The sequence below is a fragment of the Sminthopsis crassicaudata genome, chromosome 1, assembly GCF_048593235.1.
Source record: "Sminthopsis crassicaudata isolate SCR6 chromosome 1, ASM4859323v1, whole genome shotgun sequence".
Taxonomy (NCBI): Eukaryota; Metazoa; Chordata; class Mammalia; order Dasyuromorphia; family Dasyuridae; genus Sminthopsis; species Sminthopsis crassicaudata.
In genome coordinates, this window is record NC_133617.1 from 737,393,818 (window position 1) to 737,418,441 (window position 24,624).

At 42.9% G+C, this 24,624-nt stretch overlaps 1 protein-coding gene across 3 annotated transcripts in view; it reads left to right on the forward strand.

Annotated features, from left to right (window-relative positions):
• Positions 1-684: 684 nt before the first annotated feature.
• Positions 685-24,624, forward strand: part of FAM3D (FAM3 metabolism regulating signaling molecule D) — a 48,748-nt gene continuing 24,808 nt past the window's right edge. The window contains exons 1-4 of one of the 3 annotated variants that reach the window (XM_074284243.1): positions 685-823; positions 17,559-17,617; positions 22,050-22,157; positions 24,391-24,417. In XM_074284243.1, the coding sequence (XP_074140344.1) occupies positions 17,605-17,617; positions 22,050-22,157; positions 24,391-24,417 (148 nt within the window). In that variant the 5' untranslated portion in view covers positions 685-823; positions 17,559-17,604. Of the gene's footprint in view, positions 824-2,890; positions 2,913-13,147; positions 13,485-17,558; positions 17,618-22,049; positions 22,158-24,390; positions 24,418-24,624 lie in introns of those variants that run through there. The other 2 variants (XM_074284245.1, XM_074284244.1) reach the window with 2 other exon arrangements.

Sequence of the window (24,624 nt, forward strand, 5' to 3'; positions counted from 1 at the left end):
TAGCAACCTCCCTACTTCCTTCCAGTGGGGAAGCTCACCCAGCATTGCTCTGCAATCACCCAGGAGGGCAAAGCTCCTCCACCTGGATTGTTTACAGACACCACACCTAGAAGAACCCATCCCAGGATGGAAACAGCAATTAAATGGGGAGGGGAGAAGGAGAGTCTACAACTGTTCCATCTTCTTCTGGGCCCCCAATTAGTCTTGACAAAGGTTAGGCTTCCCCTGAGAAGAGGGGTGTTGGGTCAGGGAGAGGAGCTTTCCCAAAGGGAGGGAAAATGGGAATTCAATTCAAAAACCACTTACTAGGATCTTATGAGTGCCCTTATCCCTTAAGTGTGTGTATGAGGAGCCAGGGGGTCTGGCAACAAACCAAGGCCCGGCCTGCCCTCCAGGAGCTTATGTTCTAGGTGGGGAGGAAGCAGTCTAAGCCAAGGTCATTCCCCTTGCTCTCAGCTGGCCAGACAGGAAGTGAGGATCCCCTTTGATTCCTCAGGGGGATTTTACCCAGAAAAACTCTGCAGCTGCCAAGGGCTGGCTCTCCAAGCATGGGCTCCGGCATCCCCAGCAGATGAGGATTTCTGCCCGCCTAGCAGCTTTTCTCTTGGGAGACACCCAGATCCCACTTCCTTGTTCCTTGTGCCTGCCTCTTGGCTGTTCTGGCCATGTATGTCAGCAGTGGGAGGGGATGTTGCAGAGCAAAGTACTGGAATGTCTTTAAAGCACCCAGGGCTGGAGCCTCCCCAACCTGCTGCTGGCCGGGAGTCCAGGCTGAGGCATGAGCTCAGAGCCCGGGGAGCTCGGCAAGAGACCAGCCTGAAAGGTAAGTGGGGGTACCCCCCAGGGTGGGGGGGGGGAATTTAGGCCTTTCTTCCCCTGGGGAACTGCCATTTAATAGGGGTCTTTGACTGTTCTGTTGTCAAGACCAAGGGCCCCAAAGCACCTTCTCTGGATTGGTCAGGGAAAAAGAAGATCATTGGGCTGCACTCCCAGGAGATTTTCTATTTGGCGTGCATTGGTGGTTCTTATAGGCCCTGGTCCTAGTGAGAAAGAAGGAAAAGTGACCCGTGCTGGGGAGAGAAGGATAGAGAGACAGACAGACAAGGAGAAGGCAGAAGAGACAGAAACTCAGAAAGAAGAATGAGAAAAAAACATAGGGGAGACTTCCCAGATGAAGGATTCTTAGGGGTGACACTCTTACTCTCCCATCTGCCCAGAGTAATTTTATGACAAAAGGCATTTAGTCCAACCTCAATATATTGCAGATGAAGAAAAGGAGGCTGAGGAAGGGAGGCCCAAGGTCACACAGCTGGTCAGCTCTCACACGCAGGATTGGAAGGAACCAAGGCTCTCGAATCCAAGGCTAACACCGTTCATGACATAGAGATCGTGCTGTCTCCTCTGGAGAGACCAGGGCTATCCCAGTCACAGCACCTTGCATACAAGAGGGGCCTAATTAATGCTCAGTTGGATTGAATTGGACCAAATTTTGGCTCACTGTCCATTGTTCTGTCAGGAGAGATTCCCCTTTGGGCCCAGATTGCCCTAATTGCTGGCACAAGTTCAGGATGCATTGGCCCAATGACTGGCATTTGTTGACTTGGATTCAACTCAAGGGATTTAATGTTCTCTCTAGGATTAGAATGATCCCCATACTGTCCCATGAACAAGCAGGGCTTGAACCCAGATCTTCCTGGTTTTCTGGCTTTCTCTCTAACCACTGTACCACATCTCTCACATTCCTTATGGTTAATTAGCAGTGAGGCGGGGAGGGGAACTGGAGCCCAAGTTAACCTAGCTTCTTTCAGCCCAGCGCTTGTCTGTCTATAGTGTTTTTATCTTAAAGCCCCAGTGTATTTGGATTACACACAGTTGGTATCAAATCTGCCCCCAGATAGTGCCTCAAACCATCAACAAGCTCATTAGTACAAGGATAGAGTCCTAGGAGTGGAGTTGGGAAGATCTGAACGCAGATCTAGCTTCAGATACTCACTAGCTGTGTGACCCCCAGGTGAGTCTCTGTTAACTCACTGCCTACCTCAGTTTTTTCATCTGTGAAACGGGGATAATGAAAGCACCTACCTGTTGTTGACATTATTTGTAAAGTGCTTCACAAATGGTTAGATAGATGGAGAGATGGATGTATAAATGGATGGATAAATGGAGAGATAGAGGAATGGCTAGAAATAGATAAAATTAGATTGAGAGAATAAGATTAAATAGACAGGATGGAGATAGATAGGCAGAAACAGAATGGAGATAAGATAAAATAAGATGGATAGGATGGAGATAGAAGAATGGATGGGTGAATGGAGATAGATATATCCATAAATATGGAAAAAGATAGATATGGAGATAGATGGGTGAAGATAGACAATAGGGTGAATATAGACAGATGAAAAAAATGGAAGGAAAGGCTTCTCCTGGTCTGCCCCCTTCATTTTCCAGGAAAGGAAATTGAGACCCAGAGAGATTCATAAACCGATAGAGCCGGGGCTAGAAGGGACTATGGTGGTCACTGAGTCCAACTCTCTTGCTTCACAGTTGAGGAAACTGAGGCAAAGGGTCGTGAAATAACCTTCCAAAGACACGTGGAAAGTGGGCTAGTAGGGATTTGAGTCCCAGGTCCTGTGACTCAGCCGCCAGTGCCGTACCTCATTCCTTTCCTCTTTTTGAACCTCACTGAACTGAATAGTTTCTTCCCCTTCAAATCCTGATAGGAGTAAATCACAGGAAGGAACTAATTGCACAGGGAGGCCATAATTCATTGTAAGTCAGCCTCGCCCGGCTGTTCCGTGGCAAATGGCAAATTTACTATACATTTTCCCAGCCAAAATCCTCGCCTTTCCTAGGTAGTGCTGGCCAAGTGAACTGGGATTTCAGCAACTCCTTCCCAGGCTCTGGTTAAGTAGGTAAGTCAGTCCTCGCGAGGGGTTTGGGGCTCTGAGAGATCTAGTAGCTTTCCCTAGGGTGAATAACTGAATCTGTCAGATTGATCTGGCGTGTGTTTTTTTATCATTTAAGCTGGCACCTAATGAATGATTTCATGAGGAAGGCCGATCCAAGCTTTCCTGAGCTTCCTGAGCCCAGTAGTCTGTCTCTCTGTGGAATCAGAGCCAATAAAAAGTTTTATTAAGCACCCACTATGTGCCAGGCACTGTGTTCAGTCCTGGGCTTACTCAGCACCAGCTGCTGCTCCCTCTCAGGCAGCTGCTACTTCTCTGGCTCCCAAGCCCTCCAGGGCTGGGTTCTTTAGGAGTTACTGGGGCCAAGTGGCCCAAGGCCAGCCCTTTAAGGTGAGTGTCCAGGCTCTAGGCCAGCCAGTTTCTTAGCATTGGCACCTAGCTGAAGGGGACATAAAAAGCCACTGACTCCTTTTACAGATGAAGAAACTGAGGGAAGCCCAGAGAGGGTGTAGGTGACCAAGGTCAAAGCAGACGAGAATCTGAATCCCGTCAATCCTCCAATCAAGTGGAGGGATGAAGCTTGAGCTCCAGGCTGGGTGAATGACTTTCTCATGAGGCAGCCACTCCTCTGGGCTCTGGGATTGAGCTTGGATATCCTTCCGGGCATTAATCAGAGGTTGTCCTGGCAGGATCCTCAACACCAGAGACTATTGGCTGGTAAGTCAGTAAGGACATCCCTGAGCAGGGGGACCTTCTGGTCATGTATTTTGGTCAAACTGGGCATCAAGAGAGACAATAGAACCTTCAGTGGCAGAAAAACTTGAATTTGAATGCTCATTTGGACACATACGACAACACACTCTGGTCAAATCATTCATTCAATGCTCCCAGCAGCTCCTTAAAACTACATTGTAGCACCAGCCCTGAAGTCAGGAGGACCTGAGTTCAAATCTGACCTCGGACATTTAATACTTCCTATCTGTGTGACTCTGGGCAAGTCACTTCTCCCCAATTGCCTCAGGAAAAAAAAAGAAAAAAAAAAAACAACTATGTGTGGACTTGACTCAGTAGAACGGAGTTTCCTCACCTGGGTGTTTTCTAATGAAATCACAGGTCCCATCTCAGACTCAGTAACCTGTTATTCTCTCTTATTCCTGGGCTGTTCGGACCTACTTCCATCCTCCCAGGACCAAGACATTGTTTACACTGGTAGCAGTGATAAAAATAATAATGAGTAATGATAACAGCCAAGTAGTTATATAGGAGTGCCTATGGGGCACTTTGAATATGACCTCATTTGACCCTCACAACCACCCTGGGAAGAAGGTACTATTATCATCTCCATCTTATATTTGAGTAAACTGAGGCAAATGGAGGTTAAGTGACTTGGCTCATTGTGTCTGAGGCTAGATTTGAACTCAGTTCTTTTTGATGGCAACCCAGCGCCCGATAGATTGAGCCACCTAGACGTCCAAGTATTCCATGGAAAGGGGTACATCACAACCCAACAACTCAAGCCAGCCAGATTATTCCCACCCATCCCCAATTATGGGATCCCATCACTCCTCCTTAATGTTGTGGGTCCCTGGACCAGAGAAGTCTCCAGGCCCAGTGCATGTACTTCATCCTCCCAGCAAGGTGTCCGTGGGCCATGATTCCTCCACAGGGAGATGCAATCAAGGGACCCAACAAGGGGTTGTAATCGCAGTAGGAGTCAGCACTGGGACAGCAGCCCCCAAAGCCAAGGAAATCTTGGGTTACACAGGGAATTTGTTCCTCTGAAATCTGAGCTGGACAGCCCATAACCAGGGTGCTGAGTTCAGATCAAGCTGCCTCCTCTCCAGCCATTCTCCCCCTTACTACTCAGACCTGCCCCAAGTTCTTAAGGGATCGGCTCTGGCCTTCTCTTAACCCAGGCCCGGCCGTCTCTACAGCCTAATAAGGACACCCCTTGCCCTCTTTCCCATCTGTCTTCTCTATGTTGTCTCTCCTTCCCAGAATACAACTTGGCTGGTATTTTTATCTCCAAGACTCGGCCCAAAGAAAACATTTCAATCTTTTATCATCATTTCATAAGCTGGATGGAGAAGGGCCTTGAGTTCATGGTGAAGGAGGTTTTAAAGTCCTTGAGGAAGGTGCTGTCTTTTGCCTCCTTATGTATCCTCAGTGTACCTGGCACATAGTAGACCTTAAGAAATGTTTGTTGATTAACTATTGATTGAATGATAGAATGAAAATTGTTGTATTTAGTATGAGAAAAGAAGATGAGGAAGGGGCAGGAGGTGAGAGTTCTTGTCAGACACAGAGTATCCCAAAAGTCTTTGCTCAGTTACAAGCTAGCTGAAAATGGGATACTGTTGTCAATGATGGAAATTCTCTCTTTAATAAGGGCTCCCTCCAGAGCAGGTACCTTTCTCCTTAAGACTAGCTGTTTATCCTCAACACACTGCTGACATAATGATGGACATGGCCATCTTGGTTAATCAGAGGGGCCTAAAACTTAGCTCTGTGTGGTGGAAAGAAATCCCCCTCTGGCTCGATCTGGAGTGTGTTTCTTTATCATTTAACCTGGCACACGGTGAATGATTTCACGGGGAAGGCCGGTCCAACCTTTTCTGAGCTGATCAGTCCAGACAACCAGGAGTCACCGGGGATGGGCTCATTAATCAGTTTAGACTCAGTCCTTCTCAAGCTTCAAAACTATTGATCCATAATTAAGTGCAACTAATCCCTGGTCAGACAGAAATGATTTGTGTCCTAAAGCATCCTTTGGGTTAATCTTCTGGCTGCAACAAACTCCAGGAATGGACTTCCAAAAATATAAACTGGGAGGGAAGGGGTAGGGGAAGAGGGAGGGAAGGAAGGGAGGAGGAGATGTTTTCTGGAGAGTTGTTTATTTGGTTATTTAGATTTTCCCTTTCTTCTTCCTGGTTTTGCTCCACTGCTTTGCTCAAAGCATACTGCCCATGTACCTTGCCTCCTTCCTGAAGAGTAAAGGGAAGACAGGTTGAGACATTAAGGCTGAAGTTCTGAGAGCTTCCAAGAGAGATAGAGATTATGAATCTGCCCACTGATCACAAAAGTAAAAGGGCAAGGTGCTGACCCGGGCGGAGCAGATAAGATCAGTCTAGAAAATCCCACAGCTTACCCCAGAAGTGAATTTGCATCCCTAGCATCAGCACACCTGAACAGTGTGGTCTCCCAGGAAACCGGGAAATGGAAGACAAATAGTAGGAGGCAAAAGGGCATCGATTTAGATCCAGAAAGGGCAGAGAGGTCACCCAAGCCAATGTTTTCTCTTTATATATGAGGAAATCCCAACACCTTCACTTTGCAGATGAGGAAACAGAGTCAGAGAGAGAGAATAAGTGACTTAGAGCTTCAGATGTAGAATGGGAGGAGACTTTAGATAGCCCAACCCTAATTCTAGCCAACTTCCTCATATTACACGTGAGGAAACTGAGACCCAGTGAGGTGAAGTGACCCGATTCTGACCCAATTTACAAGTGATCTAATCAGTTTTCAAACCCAGGTCTTCTGACTTCTGATCCAGGCTGCTCTTTCCATTGGCTTAACCCTTATTTGCCCAAGCTTACACAAGGAGTAAATAGCAGGGGCAGAATTTGAACCCATGTCCTCTGATTCCCAGTCCCAAGCTCATTCCACGGCCCAGAGATACATTAGAGAGAAGCCAATGGCCCCCAATTTCAGCATGTGCTTCAATTAGAAGTAGCTTGAAAAAAGAAAATTTAGATAAATTCCTATGTGGTCAGGCTATAATGGAGACTAGAACATGGGGGGATACAGTGCTAAGTTATTATGATAGTGGGGGAGTGAGGAAGGAGCTGTCTCGGTGCCCCTACCTTGTGTCTCTTAACTGACAGATAATCCCTGCAGTTCTCCTGGGTTTGTTCATTGTTTGAACCTGGACTCCCAGACCCTACAGATTCCATGGCATTATAGGCCATTTTTTAGCTGTGTGACCTTAAGTGAGTCACCTGACTTCTCAAATGAGATAATATGAGAACTTGGAAAACTTTTTTTTTTTATATAGTTTTTATTTACCAGATATGTGCATGGATAATTTTATAGCATTGACAATGGCCAAACCTTTTGTTCTAATTTTTTCCCTCCTCCCCCTGCCCCAGATGGCAGATTGACAATATATATTAAATATGAGAACTTGGAAAACATTAAAGTAAAAATGTGTATAAAACACACACACACACATATAAATTGTATATATGTGCTTATGTTTATATAATTGTTATTTGCAAATATATGTATCTAATACATAATTGTATTATATGCAATATTTATTATAGTCGATATATATAATATATTTGCATTATATCTAAAATGCATTTATATTATATAGCCAATATAATTGTATAATATACAATATTGCATATAATGCATGTATAAGTATATATATGTACATGAATATTTTATAGCAATTATATATAATTATATAAAGAAACCATATAATTATAACAATTATATATATAACACGTGTGTGTGTATAAAATTATTACACTTAAGACCGAGGTTCCAGTTGTACCTGTGACACACACTTGACTTTTCAGGTCTCTAGATAATTCTGTAAGACCATGTTTCAGAAATGTCCATCTGCCTTAGCAGAAAGCATCTTCCTCTTCCAGTTCGTAATATAATAATCACAAATCTAGTTCCTTTATTCTGTACCGGCCCCTGTGGCTACATCAACCAAGCTGAAATCGTCCCTGCCCTCAGAACACTTATCTTCTATCTGCCAAAGAGGGCTGAAAATCTGAGAGGTCACTACCAGGCCAGTGGGAGAGAGAGTCGAAGGGAAGTCCTTCCTTGCCAGGGCTGCCTTGGCCAGCTGCTCCCCAAGGCAGATGAGAAACAAGAGTGGGATTTCTAGCTTTCTTCATCTCTTCCTTCTTGCCTTACCTCATGATTCCATGTTTAGCCAGTCTGTCTTCATCCCTTGATTTTCTGGTCAACTGATTGTAAAAAATCCTCAGTTTTCAGTACCATATCCCCAAGCCACAACAAGTGCTATTGACTTTCCTCTTTTCTCTCGGCTGCCACTCCCCATTTTTCCTCTTTTTGGGGGGGAAAGAGGATGAAACAATCAAGCTTAAGTGACTTGCCCAGGGTCACACAATTAGAAAGTATCCATAGTAAAACCAGATTTGAATTCAGGTCCTCCTGTCTCCTCCTTTTTAACCAATCAATAGTAATTTATTAAGCCCCTACTATGATCCATCAGGGATCTGTTTCTCCCTAACTATCGGTCCCATGCACCCAACACCATGACCTTCTTTTGCACTTACCCTTTTATTATACTCTGTTATTCAAATGGAAAGGAGCTGGGAAGGAGCAGATTATCCAGTATGCTCCCACTCTCACCTCAGGACTGATACATCAACTCCCAAACAGTGACCAATATAACAACTCAGGGGCTAAAAATATAGGTGGGAACCTGGATCTTCACATGGTAGAACAGATGGGGCACTGAGGCTGGAGTCAGGAAGACCTGACTTCAAATTCTACCTCAGACATCTACTCATTGAAAGCCTTGTCCAATAGACGCTTCTAATTTCTTTTGCCCCCTTATAATCTGCCTCCAGACCTTATCCTTCCACTGACATTTTTCTCTCCTTCCCAACATTTTCCAAGTTGTCAAATCCAACAGCCTTTTCTCAGCCTTCTTCCTTCCCGATATCTCCGCAGCCTTTGGAATTACTGATTATCATGTGCCCCTTCATCCTCCCTTCTCTATGGTTTTTGACTAGACAGCGTCCAAGGTCCCTTTCATCTACAAGACTCTGTGGTTTTGTGAGGGGCTTTCTTGGGGTAGCCACCCTCAGCTTCCTAGATCTCCGCTAAGCTGAGCCACACCTTTCCCATCCACGGGCCTGTAATAGTGCCCAATAATTCATCTAGTGCCCCAAGCCTAAGAAGCACAAGAAGTCCTAGAAATAAAATTAAATGTAGGTATCAGCCAAATAATGGGCTTTATTTGGGGCTAATTCAGAAATAAATGCCAGCTTAACCCAGCGTTGGAGGTCCAGCCTTATTGAGTATTGGTTTATTGGTGGTTTATCTATCTGTATGTTGGGCAACACCATCAATTATGACTTAGAATTATTCAGAGTTTACAAGGGAGAATGTTTAGGGGACCCCATTCCTTTGATTATCTCACAATAGCTGCTGAATGAGTCACTTGGGATTCTGGGACAGTTTAAAACATCATAGCCCGATTACACGGCGTCCTTGTTAAGGTCTTGTCCTTCCTACTCTTCAATCTCTTGCTCCAAGATACTCCAGGCTAAGAGCCAGACAAAATCTAGAGCCTTAAGCAGAATAAGCCAACATAGGCTCAACCTCTGGGTTCCCATGAGTCTGCTCGGTCTAGATGGGAAAGCACACCGAGTCAAAGGGCTATGTATCTTGGGAGAAGGACGGTGTCCTTAAGCAGGGCTCCATGCCCTCTGCAGAAGTAGGTTCTGGGGCACTTCCCCACTGGAAGCTCTTTATGTTTACTCTTACTCTTTACTTAACCCCAATTGCCCCAGAAAAAAAAAATTGATGTCAGGCAGATTATTTCATTTGAGTCTCTCAATGACCCTGGAGGACAGGTGCTGTTATTATCACCATTTTTACAGATGAGGAAACTAAAACAAAAAGAATTTAGATGACTCACCCAGAGGCACTTAGCTAGTGTCCAAGGCAGAATTTGAACTCAGCTCTTCTTACCTTCAGGTCCAGTACTCTATACCTTGTACCACCTATTTGCTTCTGACTATTTATTGCTATTATTACACAATAATAAATAACCCATAATATAATAAAATATGGTAAATTAATATTAGTGATGATCATTAAGAATAATAATCTGAAGCATATTGAGATAGAAATGAGATAGGGATTACATCACTCCATCTTTTTTCCAACTGCATCCCTTGGATCCTCATTGTCAAGCCAAATAAAGTCTAAAAGTTGTCATCACATTATAAATTATAAATGTGGAAGAAAGTTCTCCAAGGCCCCTGAGGAGAAGTCACAAAGAAATCAATTTAGGTTCTGAGCAGTTAAAGCTATTCCAAAATGGAATCAGCTATAAAGAAGGTAGGGAGGGGGCTTTCCCTCCTGGGAGATTTTTCAGGCAAAGGCTAAAAATTCACTTTTTTTGAGAAGTCAGATTCCTGGTTAGTTATGGGCTAAACAGGTCGGGTACTGAGATTCCATCCAGCTCTAACATTCAGTCAGTTACAGTCAGGTTATTTCCATCTCCGCTCTTCTGGGGAATTCCGATAATACTCCAAGTTCTCTCCTACTGTATCCTCTAGCCCCATCAGTTTGCCGTTGGGTATATTTAATATCCTTTTCTAGTTGGGTAATTATCTGGGCATTTCCCTTACCTCTTATATTATTTGCTTGCTTGTTTGTTAGTTCTTTAAGCCTATTGCTTTGTCTATATTCTCCAAGTATGTTTCTGAACTGCTGAGTCCTATCGCCATCTTGTTTTGACATTCCTCAAGTCTCTCTGGGTTCCTTCAACATTTCCTCACAAATGATACTTTATTTTTTCTTGTATTTATTTTATTTTTGTATTTGTTTTATTTTATTTGTATTTTATTTTCTTGTATCTATTTCATTCTTGAAGTATGATTGTCGTCTATTTTGTTGGGTCTTGTAGCTTCCACCTCTGTGGGAATATATTTTTCTCCAGTTATTCTGACCTCCGTTTTCTTTTAGTTCTTAACCTTTCTTTTTTTCAACATGCCGTGACTTCTTTTCTTTGTTCAGTTCTCTGAGTGTGTATGTCCCTTATGAAACCAGTTCCTTCTGGAGGATTTCCCGGAGCTTTATTCCCTCCCTGGCATTTCCCTCACAATGTCTGAGGGGGGATGTTGCTGAATTAGACTCTCCTGCAACCTCTCATTCTGTCCTCTACCCAGAAGTTATCTCATGACACCTGGCCTGCATCCCTCTGGCACACTTATATTAATCACTCGCTCCCTTATCAGAATTATTTATGTACTTAATCTTCGCCCCATTTAGATTGCTAGCTCCTAGAGATCAGATTTATGGACTATATATCTTTCTCTGCCCCGGATTTAGCACGAAGATTTTATATAGCAGATACTCAATGTTTGTTGAGTTGAAAAAGGAACTGCTAGTCCCATCGATGCCATTTTTCCATGGGGTTTTCCCTATATTCAGTACTTCTCCCACCATTTAATTCAATTCCATATATATATATTATATATACATATATATGTATATATGATATATAGAGGTTTCCCTATATGTATATGTATATGTAATATATAGGGGTTTCCCCTATATTCAGTGCCTCTCTCACAATTTAACTCCCTATATATATTATATATACATATATATAATATATAGGAGTTTCCCTATATGTATATGTATATATAATATATAGGGGTTTCCCTATATTCAGTGCCTCTCTCACTATTTAATTTAACTACATATATATTTATATATAAATGCATATGTAAATGCATATATATGTATATATATAAAATATATAAATGTATATTTATATATAAATGCATGTATATGTATATATAATATATAAATATATATTTATATATAAATGCAAATATATATATAAATATATATATATATATATATAAAATAGATAAGTAAACCAAGACTCAGAAGTAGGCAGGAGTGGGAGGAAATGACCTACCCAACATCACATACTAGCTAACTAGAGCCTTCATCTTGCCCACGGCCCAATGAGAGCTCCTTACATTGGTCCATGATTTAGCCTCCTCCACATCAGGCTTCGTTCTGGGAAATGCAATCATATTGGCAGGTGAAAAAGATTGTGAGCAGGCATTTGGTCTCTTTGCAGAGACCGAGGCTATTCTGTCCAAACAATGAGAAGCACTTATGGAGTGCCCTGTATTCTTTCATTCAGCAAACACTTATAGAACACCTACTGCATGTGAAGGCACTTTCTCTGCTAAGCACAGAGATCAATACAAAGTTGACTAAGTCATGGTTCCTGCTCTCAAAGAGGTCACAATCCAGTGAAGGCATCAGCACCGAAACAAGAAAGGGAACTTAGTGCAATGGCCAGCCTCCTAGACTTGGAGTCAGGAAGATCTGGTCCAAATTCTGTCTCAGATATTGACTGTTTGTTTGACCTTGGACAAGTCATTATGATCTGCCAAAGTGGCAGCTAGGGGGTTCAGTAGATGGAATACAGGAAAACCAAGTGAAAATCTAACCTCAGATATGATACTTTGTGACCATAGGCAAGTTTGGCTGCCTCAGTTTCTTCAGTTGGAAAATGTAGCTAATAATCGCACCTCCTTCCAAGGATTGTTGTGAGAATCAAAAGAGACAATAATTATGTGCTTACCTCGAAGCCTGGCACCTACTACAGTAGCTGCTTAATAAATGCATGTTCCCTTCTCCTTTCCTTCCCTCTATTTACACACACACACACATACACAGAGGCATGGAGAGGGTGGAAGAAACACTCAGAGAGAGAGAGAGAAATACACAGAGAGAAACAGAGAAAGAGAGAGAGATAGAGAGCAAGAGAGAGACAGAGATAGAGATTTTTTAAAGTTTGCAAAGCACTTATTTCATGTCTTTCAGTGGCTCTGTGAAGCAGAATTTTTGCCCATTTTACAGATGACAAAACAGAGGCTAAGAGAGGTCTCATCAAATAGACCCTTTAAGATAGAATTAGTTGTTGGAAGAGTAGATTTCAGCAACACTGCCCCATGACAGGGAGATAGACATCTAGGAGGAGAGGGAGGAGGATATGGCTGTACCTCCAAGCTCTCTTTTGATCTACTACCTTAAGAGATGAGTGAAAAAAAATTCCAAATTGTAGAAGTCTAGATGGGTCCAGGCCAATCTCACCCCTTCTACGGGAGCTGTTATACAGAGGGAGGTTGCATCCCCCTGTGCAATCACAAGTTCCTTGGGGGCAGGGACCCCATTCCCCAGGGCCAAGCCCCTTCCAGGTGTCATTGGCCGTGCCCACTGGAGTCCAAGCTGGCCCAAGCTGGCCCAGCCCGCATCCAGCAGAGACCTTGGGAATTGGGGCTGAGTCTGGGCTGACAAAACGGAGCTTTGGTCCCCGCCCAAAGGAAGTATGACAATTCTTGCTGGGTTCTTTACCTAATGATTACCCAACTTGTATAACAGGTTGTGGAAAACAACTGGGGGAAAGAGTATGGGGGGGGGCAGGGGACAGGTTTGGTGGCGCTGCCTAGAGGATGCTTGCCACAGGTCTTACCCCCAGTCTAAAGCTGCCTTGGTGGAAGGACGGGGGAACTGGGTTGGGGCCGTCATGCTTCTGATCAAGACTCATTAGGCTGGATGGCTGAGCTCCCGACGATAAGGGCCTCCCTCTCTCAGGACTTGGTGTGCATGTACTTATTTGGACTGGTTGGTGGAGGAGGAAGAGAGGGAGAGAGGAAGGGAAGGGCTGAGCTGTTGGAAGGGCTTTCCGGACTGTTCTGTGGCTGTATCCCCCTCTAGTGAGAGCTGGACATCTCTCTAAACCCTGATCTTCAGCGGGACCAAAAGGTGAGGCACTAGCCAATTTAAATGGCTCCTCTGTCTCTGTCTCTCCGGCTCTGGCCCTCCATATTTGTCTGACTCCCCTTCCCCATCACCACTGCTTTATCTGACACCTATCTGAAAAGGCAAATGCTTGATGTTAGTCCCATGATGCCCTGCTTTTCACTGCCTCAGAGAAGTCCCTGCTTCCTCTAAAGAACAACTCAGCTGTGTCCTTTTTGGCCTTTTCTGACTGCTCCCTGCTTCCATCTGTTTATTAGCACTCTCTACCTCTTGAAATTATTTATATTATTATTAATTTATTCATATGAATCTGACACTAACCGGGGATTGTTGGGCAAGGGATTTCTTCAGCTAAGGAAAACTGAGGCCCAGAGAGATCACTTGCCCAACATCACCAAGGCAGTAAGGGGGCTTCAGTGAGCCCTTCCAGCTCTGGGACACTGAAGTCCTAATTTGTGTTTGCTTTGTCTTTACTTCCTTGTCTGCATGCTGTATATCTCCCCAAGTCCAACCCACTAGGCTCCTTTAAGACAGTCTATGTCCCCAAAGCTTTGCCCAAATATTAACTAAGAGGAAAAGATGCAATGGCCTGTGAGTATAGTTGGGTCAGCCAATAAGCAATGGCGCTCTGCTAAGTCCTGAGAGCATCCTTGCCCTCAAGGACCTCAGAACCTGATGTAGCACTCTTTGCTAAGCTTGAAATATCTTCTAAAGCCAAGATATACATGAATAAAGTGTGTATATAGTCTATACAAGGTATACTTTATATATAAAGTAAATATATAGTATCAAATAAATCCAAAGTAAACCTAATGAGCCTGGAGAAAGAAAATGAGGGTTCTTTGGTGTCCCTTATTAACTGGGAGGTCGATGGTAAAGCAATGAAGAAAACACCAGATTTTGAAATAAGAACCTTATTTCTGCCGTCCATTAGGTGTGAAATCTTGGCCAGATCTCTTACCTTCTCTGGGATGGAATCGGTGGGCTCTAGATTTTCTTTCAGGTCAAATGTATAATCCTATGATTCTCACTAAGCCTTGATTCCTTCATCTGTACAATGGGTACCATTATTATTATTTCATCACTATTTCACTCCCTACTTCATCCTTTCACAAACCTTGGAAATTATTTTTCTTACCTTAGAAAGAAGAGATTTCAGAACTTGCTTCTCATTTTTCAACTCAACTCTATCTTTTTTAATTAGCCTAGTGGGAATAGATAAGGATTCAGTCTTACCATATAACACAAGGTTGAGAAAAGGATCTTTGTGGTTCTTTGAATGTACTCAACTCCCCAAGGAGCGGCTGTTCGAATCCTCGTGAGGTTGCTTGAGCTTGTCACCTAATTGCAAAATCCATCTAAGATGTGGATGGAGGGATAATATAATAGCTACCAAGAAAATCCTGTCTCCAGGAGGCCAGATTTAGGCCTCCCATTTTCTCCTTATGTCTTACCCAATTTTGGTCACTCCCCTCTCATGGGTCCTGAATTATTTTAGAATTCTAGTGACTTGGGAGTAGAAATATCAAAACATGATAGCCCTTGGGCCTTTTTGGAGAGAAACTTTAATTAGTTCGTCAGGCTTCAGTGGAGTTGGGAACATAGCTTAGCAGGTAGCCTCCACTTGGCCAAATCAAAGAGTGGGAGAACAGGACAAAACCAATAATGTTACTAGGTTCCAACTGGCTGAGTGTGTGTCGTGGCTGTTTATTTGACCCTTCGGGGTTCATTCCTCACCGTAGTTTTAAATTTTTTCCAGGGCAAATTGGGCTCCTCTACTCTCTGTCCTCCAAAGGCTTTTAAGAGCAGCTATGGGGGGTGTGGGCTAATTCAGAAAGTAGACTTAGACAAATGACACTCCATACCTGGATTTCTGCACGGTTTACCAGTTACAGAACTGGATTGAGAAGTCAAGTCAAGCCAATAAACATTTATTTGGCCTACTATGTGTCAGGTACTATGTGTGGCTCTGGAGATACAATAGGAAGATGCTCACCATTGCAAATCAATATGTATGACAGGGTATTTGTACAGGATAGAGCAGAGATCACCCTGATATTTGAGCCATGTGACCTTGGATAATGTGAAGGATGAAAGGATAGAGAACAAGAAAGTACCTTAGTAGTCACTTGGCCCAACTTTCTCAGGTTCAGAGAGCTGAAGTGATGTGTTCCAACTACCTTATTCTTCCTGAATCTCACTAGATAATATCTTCATAGTCTCTCAGAAGATTTATTGTTCTAAGGCCCAAAGAACTCATAATAGCCCTAAAAAGCAAACAGTATTGATTGAGCACCTTAAAGTTTGCACCTTTGAGAGGAAGAAGGAAGCCTTGCAGGTGGGGCAGATCCTTCCTCTCCTTTCTCTGTTCCCCCTTCAAGAATACGGCTCTTTTTCCAAGAACTACAGGCTGTTTTCTTTTTGTTGTGGGCTCAAATAAGCTACTGTAGCTGATGCACTTTGCAAACTTTAACATGCTCAATCAATACCATTTGATTTTGTCATTGTTATTATTTATTTGGGCCTCAGAACGATAAATCTTCAGGTAGGCTATGAAAATATTACCTTCATATTCCTGATGAGGATACTTGGGGGTGGAAATGCTTGTATTATTTGGTTCAGATTAAAAGGAAAAACAACTCTGGAAGTCAGTGTTATAGGCATTATTGTTCCCATTCTACAGATGAGGAAACTGAGGATAAAAGAGGTTGTGGGATTTGCCTGGGGTCACACAGCTACTAAATGTGGCAGGGAAGATTTAAAATCAGGTCTTCCTGACTCCAGGACGTGCTCCATCCCCTATCCCACCCAAAGTATTGAGTAACTAAGGGGTTCTTAACTGGAGACATGAATACTCTCCCTCCTCCCTGGGGCAGTACATGGATAGATTTCTGGAGATCTTGGGTAAACTTGAAAAAAGGAAAATATTCCATCTTCATTTTCATTCACCTCTAACTGAAATTGAGCATTTCCTTCAATTATAAAGACAAAAACCTTATTCTACAAAAGATCCTTAGCTTTCACCAGAGTACCAAAAGGATCCCATATACAAAAAAAAAAAAAGTTCAGAACTCCTAGAGCATGGGCAGCTCGGTGACTCAGTGGATAGGATGCTGATTCAGGAGTCAGGAGAATTTGAGTTCAAATCTAGCCTCAGACATTTACTTGGGTGTGACTCTGGGAAAGTCACTTAATCCTGTTTGCCTCAGTTTCCTTATGTGTGAAACAAACTAGAGACATTCTCCTTTTAAAATCTCTTAAAGAGGGACAGCTAGGTGGTGCAGTGGATAGAGCACCAGCCCTGAATTCAGGAGGACCCGAGTTCAAATGTGGTCTTAGACACTTACCACTTCCTAGCTGTGTGACCCTGGACAAGTCACTTAACCCCAACTTCAGGAAAGAAATAAATAAATAAAAGTAAAATAAAATTTCTTAAAGAAAATCATTCATCAGAAGAGATTGAGATTTTTGAACTCAGTGATCTAAATGCCAGTCAGTTCCACCTTATTCTTTCTCTCTCCCAAGAAATCCCATGGATCTCCTTTGTGTCTAGCTTTTACTCACTTCCAAACAGACCCCTTTAATTTCTCTAGTTTCCCCATATAAAAGTCTAGCGTCTTCAACTAGATTATGGCTCCATTTTCCCTTTGAGTCCCGGGGCTGAATTGCAAAGTGCCTAAATGCCTTGTAAATAATTGTTAAATCTAGATGGGTGTTGGAGAGGAAGATGGTGGAGGGAGTTGAGGAAGGGGAGAAGAGTGTTTAGAGAAAAATGGATTACTGAGCTGTATTTGATGGAGTCAGTGAAGTCCTACCTCAGTACCTCAGGCGGTAGCTGTGAATTCCCAGACAAGTCACTTAACCACCCTCTGCCTGAAAATAAGAGGGTTGGACTTGTCCTCTGAGATCTCTTCCACCTCTCAGTGGATCTTAAAAGCCCAGGAACCTGTGATTAGGAGTGGATTCTTTCCCTTTAGAAAGTAACCATCATCCAATGTCCTGGTTTTGGCTATGGTCATTTTTGCTGTTGTTTTCAGGGACTGGTTTCAAATTCTCATTCCGCTTTTGTTTCCACAGGCCAGCACTGCTCACAGTCAGCCAAAGTGTCCCCTATTCAGACAGGATGAGACTGTCAGGTAAGCTGAGATTCGCATTCATTAAATAAACTGATGTTGTAAAATTGCTGCTGGGGGTATGCTGGTAAATGTTTAACAACCGGCTCTCTGTGGGAAGATATGCACATAACACACTTTTAAATTTTTTTTTTTTAATTTTTTATTTTATTTTATAATTATAACATTTTTTGACAGTACATATGCATGGGTAATTTTTTACAACATTATCCCTTGCACTTACTTCTATTCAGATTTTTTCCCTTCCTCCCCCAACCCCCTCCCCCTGATGGCAAGCAGTCTTATATATGTTAAATATATTACAGTATAATTTAGATACAATATATGTGTGTAGAACCGAATTTTTTGTTGCACAGGAAGAATTGGATTCAGAAGGTAAAAATAACAGTTTACATTCATTTCCCAGTCCTTTTCTGGATGTAGCTGGTTCTGTCCATCATTAATCAATTGGAATTGGATTAGCTCTTCTCTATGTTGAAGAAATCCACTTCCATCAGCATACATCCTCGTACAGTATCATTGTTGAAGTGTATAATGATCTTCTGGTTCTGCTCGTTTCACTCAGCATCAGTTGATGTAAGTCTCTCCAAGCCTCTCTGTATTTCTCCTGTTGGTCATTTCTTATAGAACAGTAATATTCCATAACATTCATATACCATAGTTTACCCAACCATTCTCCAATTGATGGACATCCATTCGTCTTCCAGCTTCTAGCCACTATGAAAAGGGCTGCCACAAACATTTTGGCACATACAGGACCCTTTCCCTTCTCTAGTAGTTCCTTGGGGTATAAGCCCAGTAGTAGTATGGCTGGGTCAAAGGGTATGCACATTTTGATAACTTTTTGGGCATAATTCCAGATTGCTCTCCAGAATGGTTGGATTCTTTCACAACTCCACCAACAATGCATCAGTGTCCCAGTTTTCCCACAGCCCCTCCAACATTCATCGTTATTTGTTCCTGTCATTTTAGCCAATCTGACAGGTGTGTAATGATACCTCAGAGTTGTCTTAATTTGCATTTCTCACACTTTTAAATTTAATCTTCATTATTAACCCCCTTTCCATCATTTTCTTCAGTCTAAGAAATCAACAGAGCAACAACCCAATACCTGACCTGTAGAATTTGCCCTTTTTTCAAGGGTAAATATTCAAAATTTAACGATCAGTTCTCAAGAGCCCTCACAAGCAGGCACTACCACTGCCCTGTTGCTGATTTTTGTTGCTGTCCTTCAAACCAAAGCACTGGGTAGAAGGCAGAGGGGAAGGGAGGGAGGGATTCCTTAGCAGCAGCTACTTTCCCTAATCTGAACCTGATAAGTCCCAGCTCCTTTCAATTGCACATAAGAAGACCCCCTCAAAACAAGACATAATCAAGATCCCAGAAAAATGCAGAGACATGGCGGCTTTCTTGGGATACAAAGCCAAGGGGTGAGGGTCTATGGGAGCTCTCATGGAAAGGACTGGGAAGTCACCCAACTTTCTGGGCAGAGAGAGCCCTGGCTCATCTGGAGTTGAAGGCAGTTATCTGGAGGAGTCTCCAAATCTCACAAGTCATAACTTGCCTGGTGGGAGTGTGTGAGCAACTAGGTCAGACCTCCAGCTTCAAGCCCCAGTCGTGGGTCCTTTGTAGGCGGCTGGTAGAGGAAAAGGTGGGAGCCTTGATTAGCTCATTTTAAGCAATATTGTCAATACTGACCTTTGACTTTTGAAACAACACACCCTACAGGAAGGAAGTGGAGGGGGGGGAAGTATTTATTAAATACCTACTATGTGCCAGACACAGTGCTAAGTTCTTTACAAATATTATCTTATTCCATCCTCAGAACAACTTTGGAAGGTGAATGCTATTATTATCCCCATTTTAAGAAGGAAGAAACTGAGGCAGACTAAGATTATAAGACTTGTCCAGCATGTTACAGTGTCTAGTGTCGGAGGTCATATTTGAAGGCCTTTCTGATTCCAGGTCCCCATGGAATACTCACTGTGCCACCTAAAAGGCAAGGGAACACAAAGCCCAAGAATGTGGTCTCTGTTGAACTGGTGGCCCATGGGAGGTTCTTAGTGCCCAAGACCTTGGGGAACTTGTCAGCCCAGCTCGGAACCCAACCCTCCCTTTCCTCTCCCTCTCCCACAACATCAAGAGCACAAGGGAAACATCCCCATAGATATAATGGGAAAATTCTTGGGGGTGACTACCCCGTAGACCTACTCTGGCATCCCGGCTCTCCCTTTCCTCTAAGAACTACCTGAGTTCTGCCCAAGAAGCTTCTACACATCAGATGGAGATACCCACCTTGCCCCTGTTTCGTGAGCTCACTCTAGGCAGCCAAACACAGGGTACGACTCTCCAGAGCTTTTGCCTGAACTGTAAATCCTGTTTGACATTTAAAATCCTTGCAACATGACTTTTCTCCACCTTGCGCGTAGTAATGTATATTTGTATATTTAATATATATTTGTTTTTTGATTGATTGACTGATTGCAGCTTCTGCCTGCCTGCCCCTTTGTTCCTTCCTTGCTGGCTACCACCGGATGGACCGTGTTTTCCCTTCCCTCCTCTATGATATTCCTCTTTTCCTGTTGATTCTGTTTCTGACCACTCTCCCATCAGGGACCTCTGGCTACACCTGGTTTCATGTCCCACCTATTCTCCCCGCTCCCAATCCTCTTGCAGCTGGGTCAGGGAGAGTGACCGCCATTCGGGACACCTCCTTCTATGACTAGTGACTTCCTGGAGTATCACATTCTCTGGGTCCCCTCCTCAGCCATTCTATCCCAGAGCCTGTTTGGCCAAATCCACCAGGCCTCCACTCCAAACAGCTTCAAGTAAACCCAGCCTCGGTCCCCATGCAAGGATAGCTCTTGGCAGATTGACCGTTCCTGACTCCAGTTTATTTTCCTTTCCATCTTGTCACAAGATAGCCTATCAATCCATTAATCAATCGATAAACTATCTGAAGCACTTATTATGTGCCAGAAATTACCCAATTAACCAAACTCATCCAAATTTCCCTCCTCATGCGTGAGATTCCACTTCCCTCCTCTCTGCCTTTTCAAAGGCTTCCTATCAATCAATCAGCTAGCATTTATTAAGAGCCTACTATGTGCCGGACCCTGGGGATACAAGTACAAAGATCACCTTGCATATATTTTATACTTTCTTTTTCTCCACATATATTGCTCCTTCTCCCCCAATAGAATATAATCTCTTTGAGAACAACGCTTTCTCTTTTGTCCTGGTATCACCCCACCCTAGCTCAGTGCCTGATATACACTGGAATAGAAATGGAATCAATGCTGGGAAAATGAGTGGAAAAGTCACTAAAAGGAGTCCAGGTCAAATCCATTCCATTTCTAATCTAAGCGATTGCTTTAGAACAGTCAAGTTAAGATCCAAGATAGCAAGGATTGTGACCCAATCAGCACCGAGTGGCTAGAAATTCAAGAGTCTATATCTATTTGCCTACTTATAAGTACTCTGAATGGGAGAGCTGGGTTTAATGAGCCACAGAGAACGGGATGGTGTCATTACAAATATTCTTGCAAGGGGGGAAGTCAGGAGAAAAAGCTATTTTCTACACTTAGGAGGGAAATTGAGTCACAGATTCTCTAGAAGCTTCTAAAATTCTCATTTTTGTGACTCCTTAATATTAAGATAATAAAGAATAACCAGCCACAATTCCAGAGAGCTGGTGAGCAAAAATATTCCCCACCCCCCCTCTCCTGACAGAGAGATGATGGACTAAATCTTCAGAATGAGACGTGTGACCAATACGGGAAATTTGCTTGATTTATTAAATACCTACTATGTGCCAGACGGTGTGCTAAGTTCTTTACAAATATTATCCAAGGTTCTGTTGCCAAAATTTTGCTCAAAAAAAAGGTTTTGTTTTTGTTACCCTATGTTATCCTTAATTTGGAGGAGAGAGAAAACAATAAATGCTCATAAATGAAAAAAGAATTAATTAATTAATTAAGAATTAGAGTCCTAATAAATGTAGGTATTAAGTAAGTCATCAGCATCTTAGCATAAATGAGTTTCTCCGTTCATCCAGTGAGGTATCACGATCCATAGAGAATAAGACTCAAAATAAACAAATTTTGATGGTGCCATTGGCTTGGAAGGGAAAATTCTGGATTATGGGTTAGGACTAGAAATGAAAAAGGAAGGCCCAAGAAAGGCCCTACTTTGGGGAATCCTGTACAATTTATGGATCTCAAGAGAAAAATACCAAAGGAGAAAAAGAGGGTCCCTCTCCCCAAAAATCCACTTCACAGTGTTGCTGATCACAGGTCATAGCTCTGGAGCAAGAGGGGACAAAGGTCAAGTCCAAGTTGTTCAATTTACAGATGAGAAAATTGAGAACCAACCAACGAAGAGCTGCTTTTTTCACTCTGATCTAATGTCACCTGGTCTCTATCCCTTTCCTCAGCCTTAATCCGTTTGGGGGCCATCGTTTTTACCCTGCTGGCCACATGGTTCTTTACTCACACCTATTTCAAGAAGACTGGTAAAATCATTAGTTTACGGGACTTTCTGGGTAAGTTATTTCATCATCATTTTATTAGCAGGGCCCTCAGGGCCGGGACTGAAAATCTAAAAGAACTAGCATTTGATGAGGTGACTTGTGCTGTTCATTCAAGGCTCTACTCCATCACTGACATGTCTGACAAAGGCCCCTGGAGAGATTTCTTGGGCTGCCGCTGTCCATCAGGACCAAAGCTGCAGTCTCCACTTTCCTTCTCAATAAACCCAAACTCTTCTTTCTCCCAAAGGCAAAAAGTTATAATAAACCTCAGAGGAAAGTTAGTTAACAGGAAATGGAGAAAGGTTTGGGGAAATGCCATGGATTTAGGGGATGTTTTACTTTCTGGAAGTGAAAGGAAAGAGGGAAAGGGAGAGAAAGTATGAGAGAAGAAAAAATGAGGGAGAAAGAAAATGGAAGAAGAAAGGAAACCAGCTTAAGCCAGAGGCTGGTTTCCTTTCTTCTTCCATTTTCTTTCTCCCTCATTTCATTATCCCTCATTAAGTCAGAGCTGTAACAGAGTACTTGGGGTGTCTGGATCTCCACCTTTCTCCTTTTTCCAACATTCCCCCCATGGTTCCATCTACACAGAACTCCTCTTATGGAATCACCATCTTCCAACCTCCTGAAAACTCCCTTATGGGTCCTTGTGAATCTCTCCCTGAGCAACCAGCACTCTCCCTGTATTCTGCCATGACTGGCTCACACTGTATCCGATACAGGGCCAGTAATCCAGCAAACCCCAAATATCACTACTATCTGCCCCAGGTGAATTTCAGCTTAATTGCAGGACCCTGAAACCCATCCCCTTGTGAATATAAAACTCCCCTTAACAATTCCTAAATGTATTAGCCACTTTCTTTGCTTAGCTGTTTTACATGGCTACATTACAAGATCAGCCCAGTCTCCCAAACACTACCCAACGGCTGGTGATTTGATTCATTCTTTCCTTGATATATGTAGACAAAAACATTGTTTAGATGATGTGCAAAGGTTATATTTATTTGAATAGAAAGTTCCTTTATGCCCTACTTCCCTACCGAGTATTGCATGTGGCAGTGGGGGTGAGGCAGAGTTCTTGGTCGTTGATGAGGTACATGTGGAATAAAATGGCTCCGGGGCGCCCTTCTGGTCCTGAGAATGATAGAATAAATCCACAAAAGGAAGGAAACATGGGATGATGCTTCAAAATCCTTCTGCAAACCCTTGACTTCTCAGGCTATAGATCAAGCTTACATTCTTCCTCGAAGAATCATTGCCCCTTGTTCTCCCGCTACATCACTGAGAAATTTAGATCTGTCTATTGAACTTTGAGCACATTGGCTCAGATCAACAGTTTTATGTATATATCTTTATATATATATTGATACTTCTCCTTTTTTTTTCATCTTCTAAATTACTCTTTGCATCTCTTTCCCCCCTTTAAATTGGTTCTTTTAAAAATCCAATCCATGGGGCAGCTAAGTGATATAGCCCTGAAGTCAGGAGGACCTGAGTTCAAATCTGGCCTCAGACACTTAGAACTTCCTGACTGTGTGACCTTGGGCAAGTCACTTTACCCCAATTGCCTCAGAAAAAAAAAATCCAGTCCAAATCTCAGCTCATTAGGAGTAGCCACCATTGGTTGGTCATTCACAGTCCATCCCCCACATAGCATTATACTTGCTCAGTCACCATCACTTCCTTCAAACAAATGTGAGACACATCTCGTGGCCAATGGAGAAACTCATCAGTTTGAGATTCCTCCCATTGCTAGGACATCAAGTCAGATCAACACTGATTTTCACCTCTGAGTTTGACTGGAACTCCATTTCTCCCAGAGCTTCAGGTGAAAGGCAGAGAATGAAGGAGTTTCTGACTGGTTTTCTGACCTCAGGGAAATTAGAATATTTATTATGCATGAAAGTGAGATGGGGAAGCGGACACAATTAGGAAGCACATTCAGGAACTGACCATCCCAAAGAAATGCCAAGTGCACAGTGCTAACAGGAAGCCCCTTTGGGGCTCAGGAGAAAAGCTCAAGGTTCCCCGGGGTGATTAGGGATGGCTTCATGGAGGAGGCAGCATTTGAGATTTTTTTAATCACCTTTCATGAAATCCTGTAATGACCAGAGCTGTGTTTAGACTGCCCAGAGGCACAAAATTGTGTTTTTTCCCTTCAAACTTTCTTCCTTCTTCCCCTCAGCTCTGGAGCTCTCTTTCCTGTGAGATAAATTCTAAGCCATGTCTTCTTTCTCTCTCCACACAGGTTCTTCCTCAAAGATAACCAGTGAGAGTGAGTAGAACTTTATTTTTCTGTATCAATATCAATCAACTACCCAACAAACATTATTAATCACCTAACAGATTTACTAAATACAGAGGAGACAAAGATTATTATTATTATTTTGCTGAGGTAATTGGGGTTAAATTGACTTGCCCAGGGTCACATAACTAAGAAGTGTTAAGTGTCTGAGACCAGATTTGAACTCAGATCCTCCTG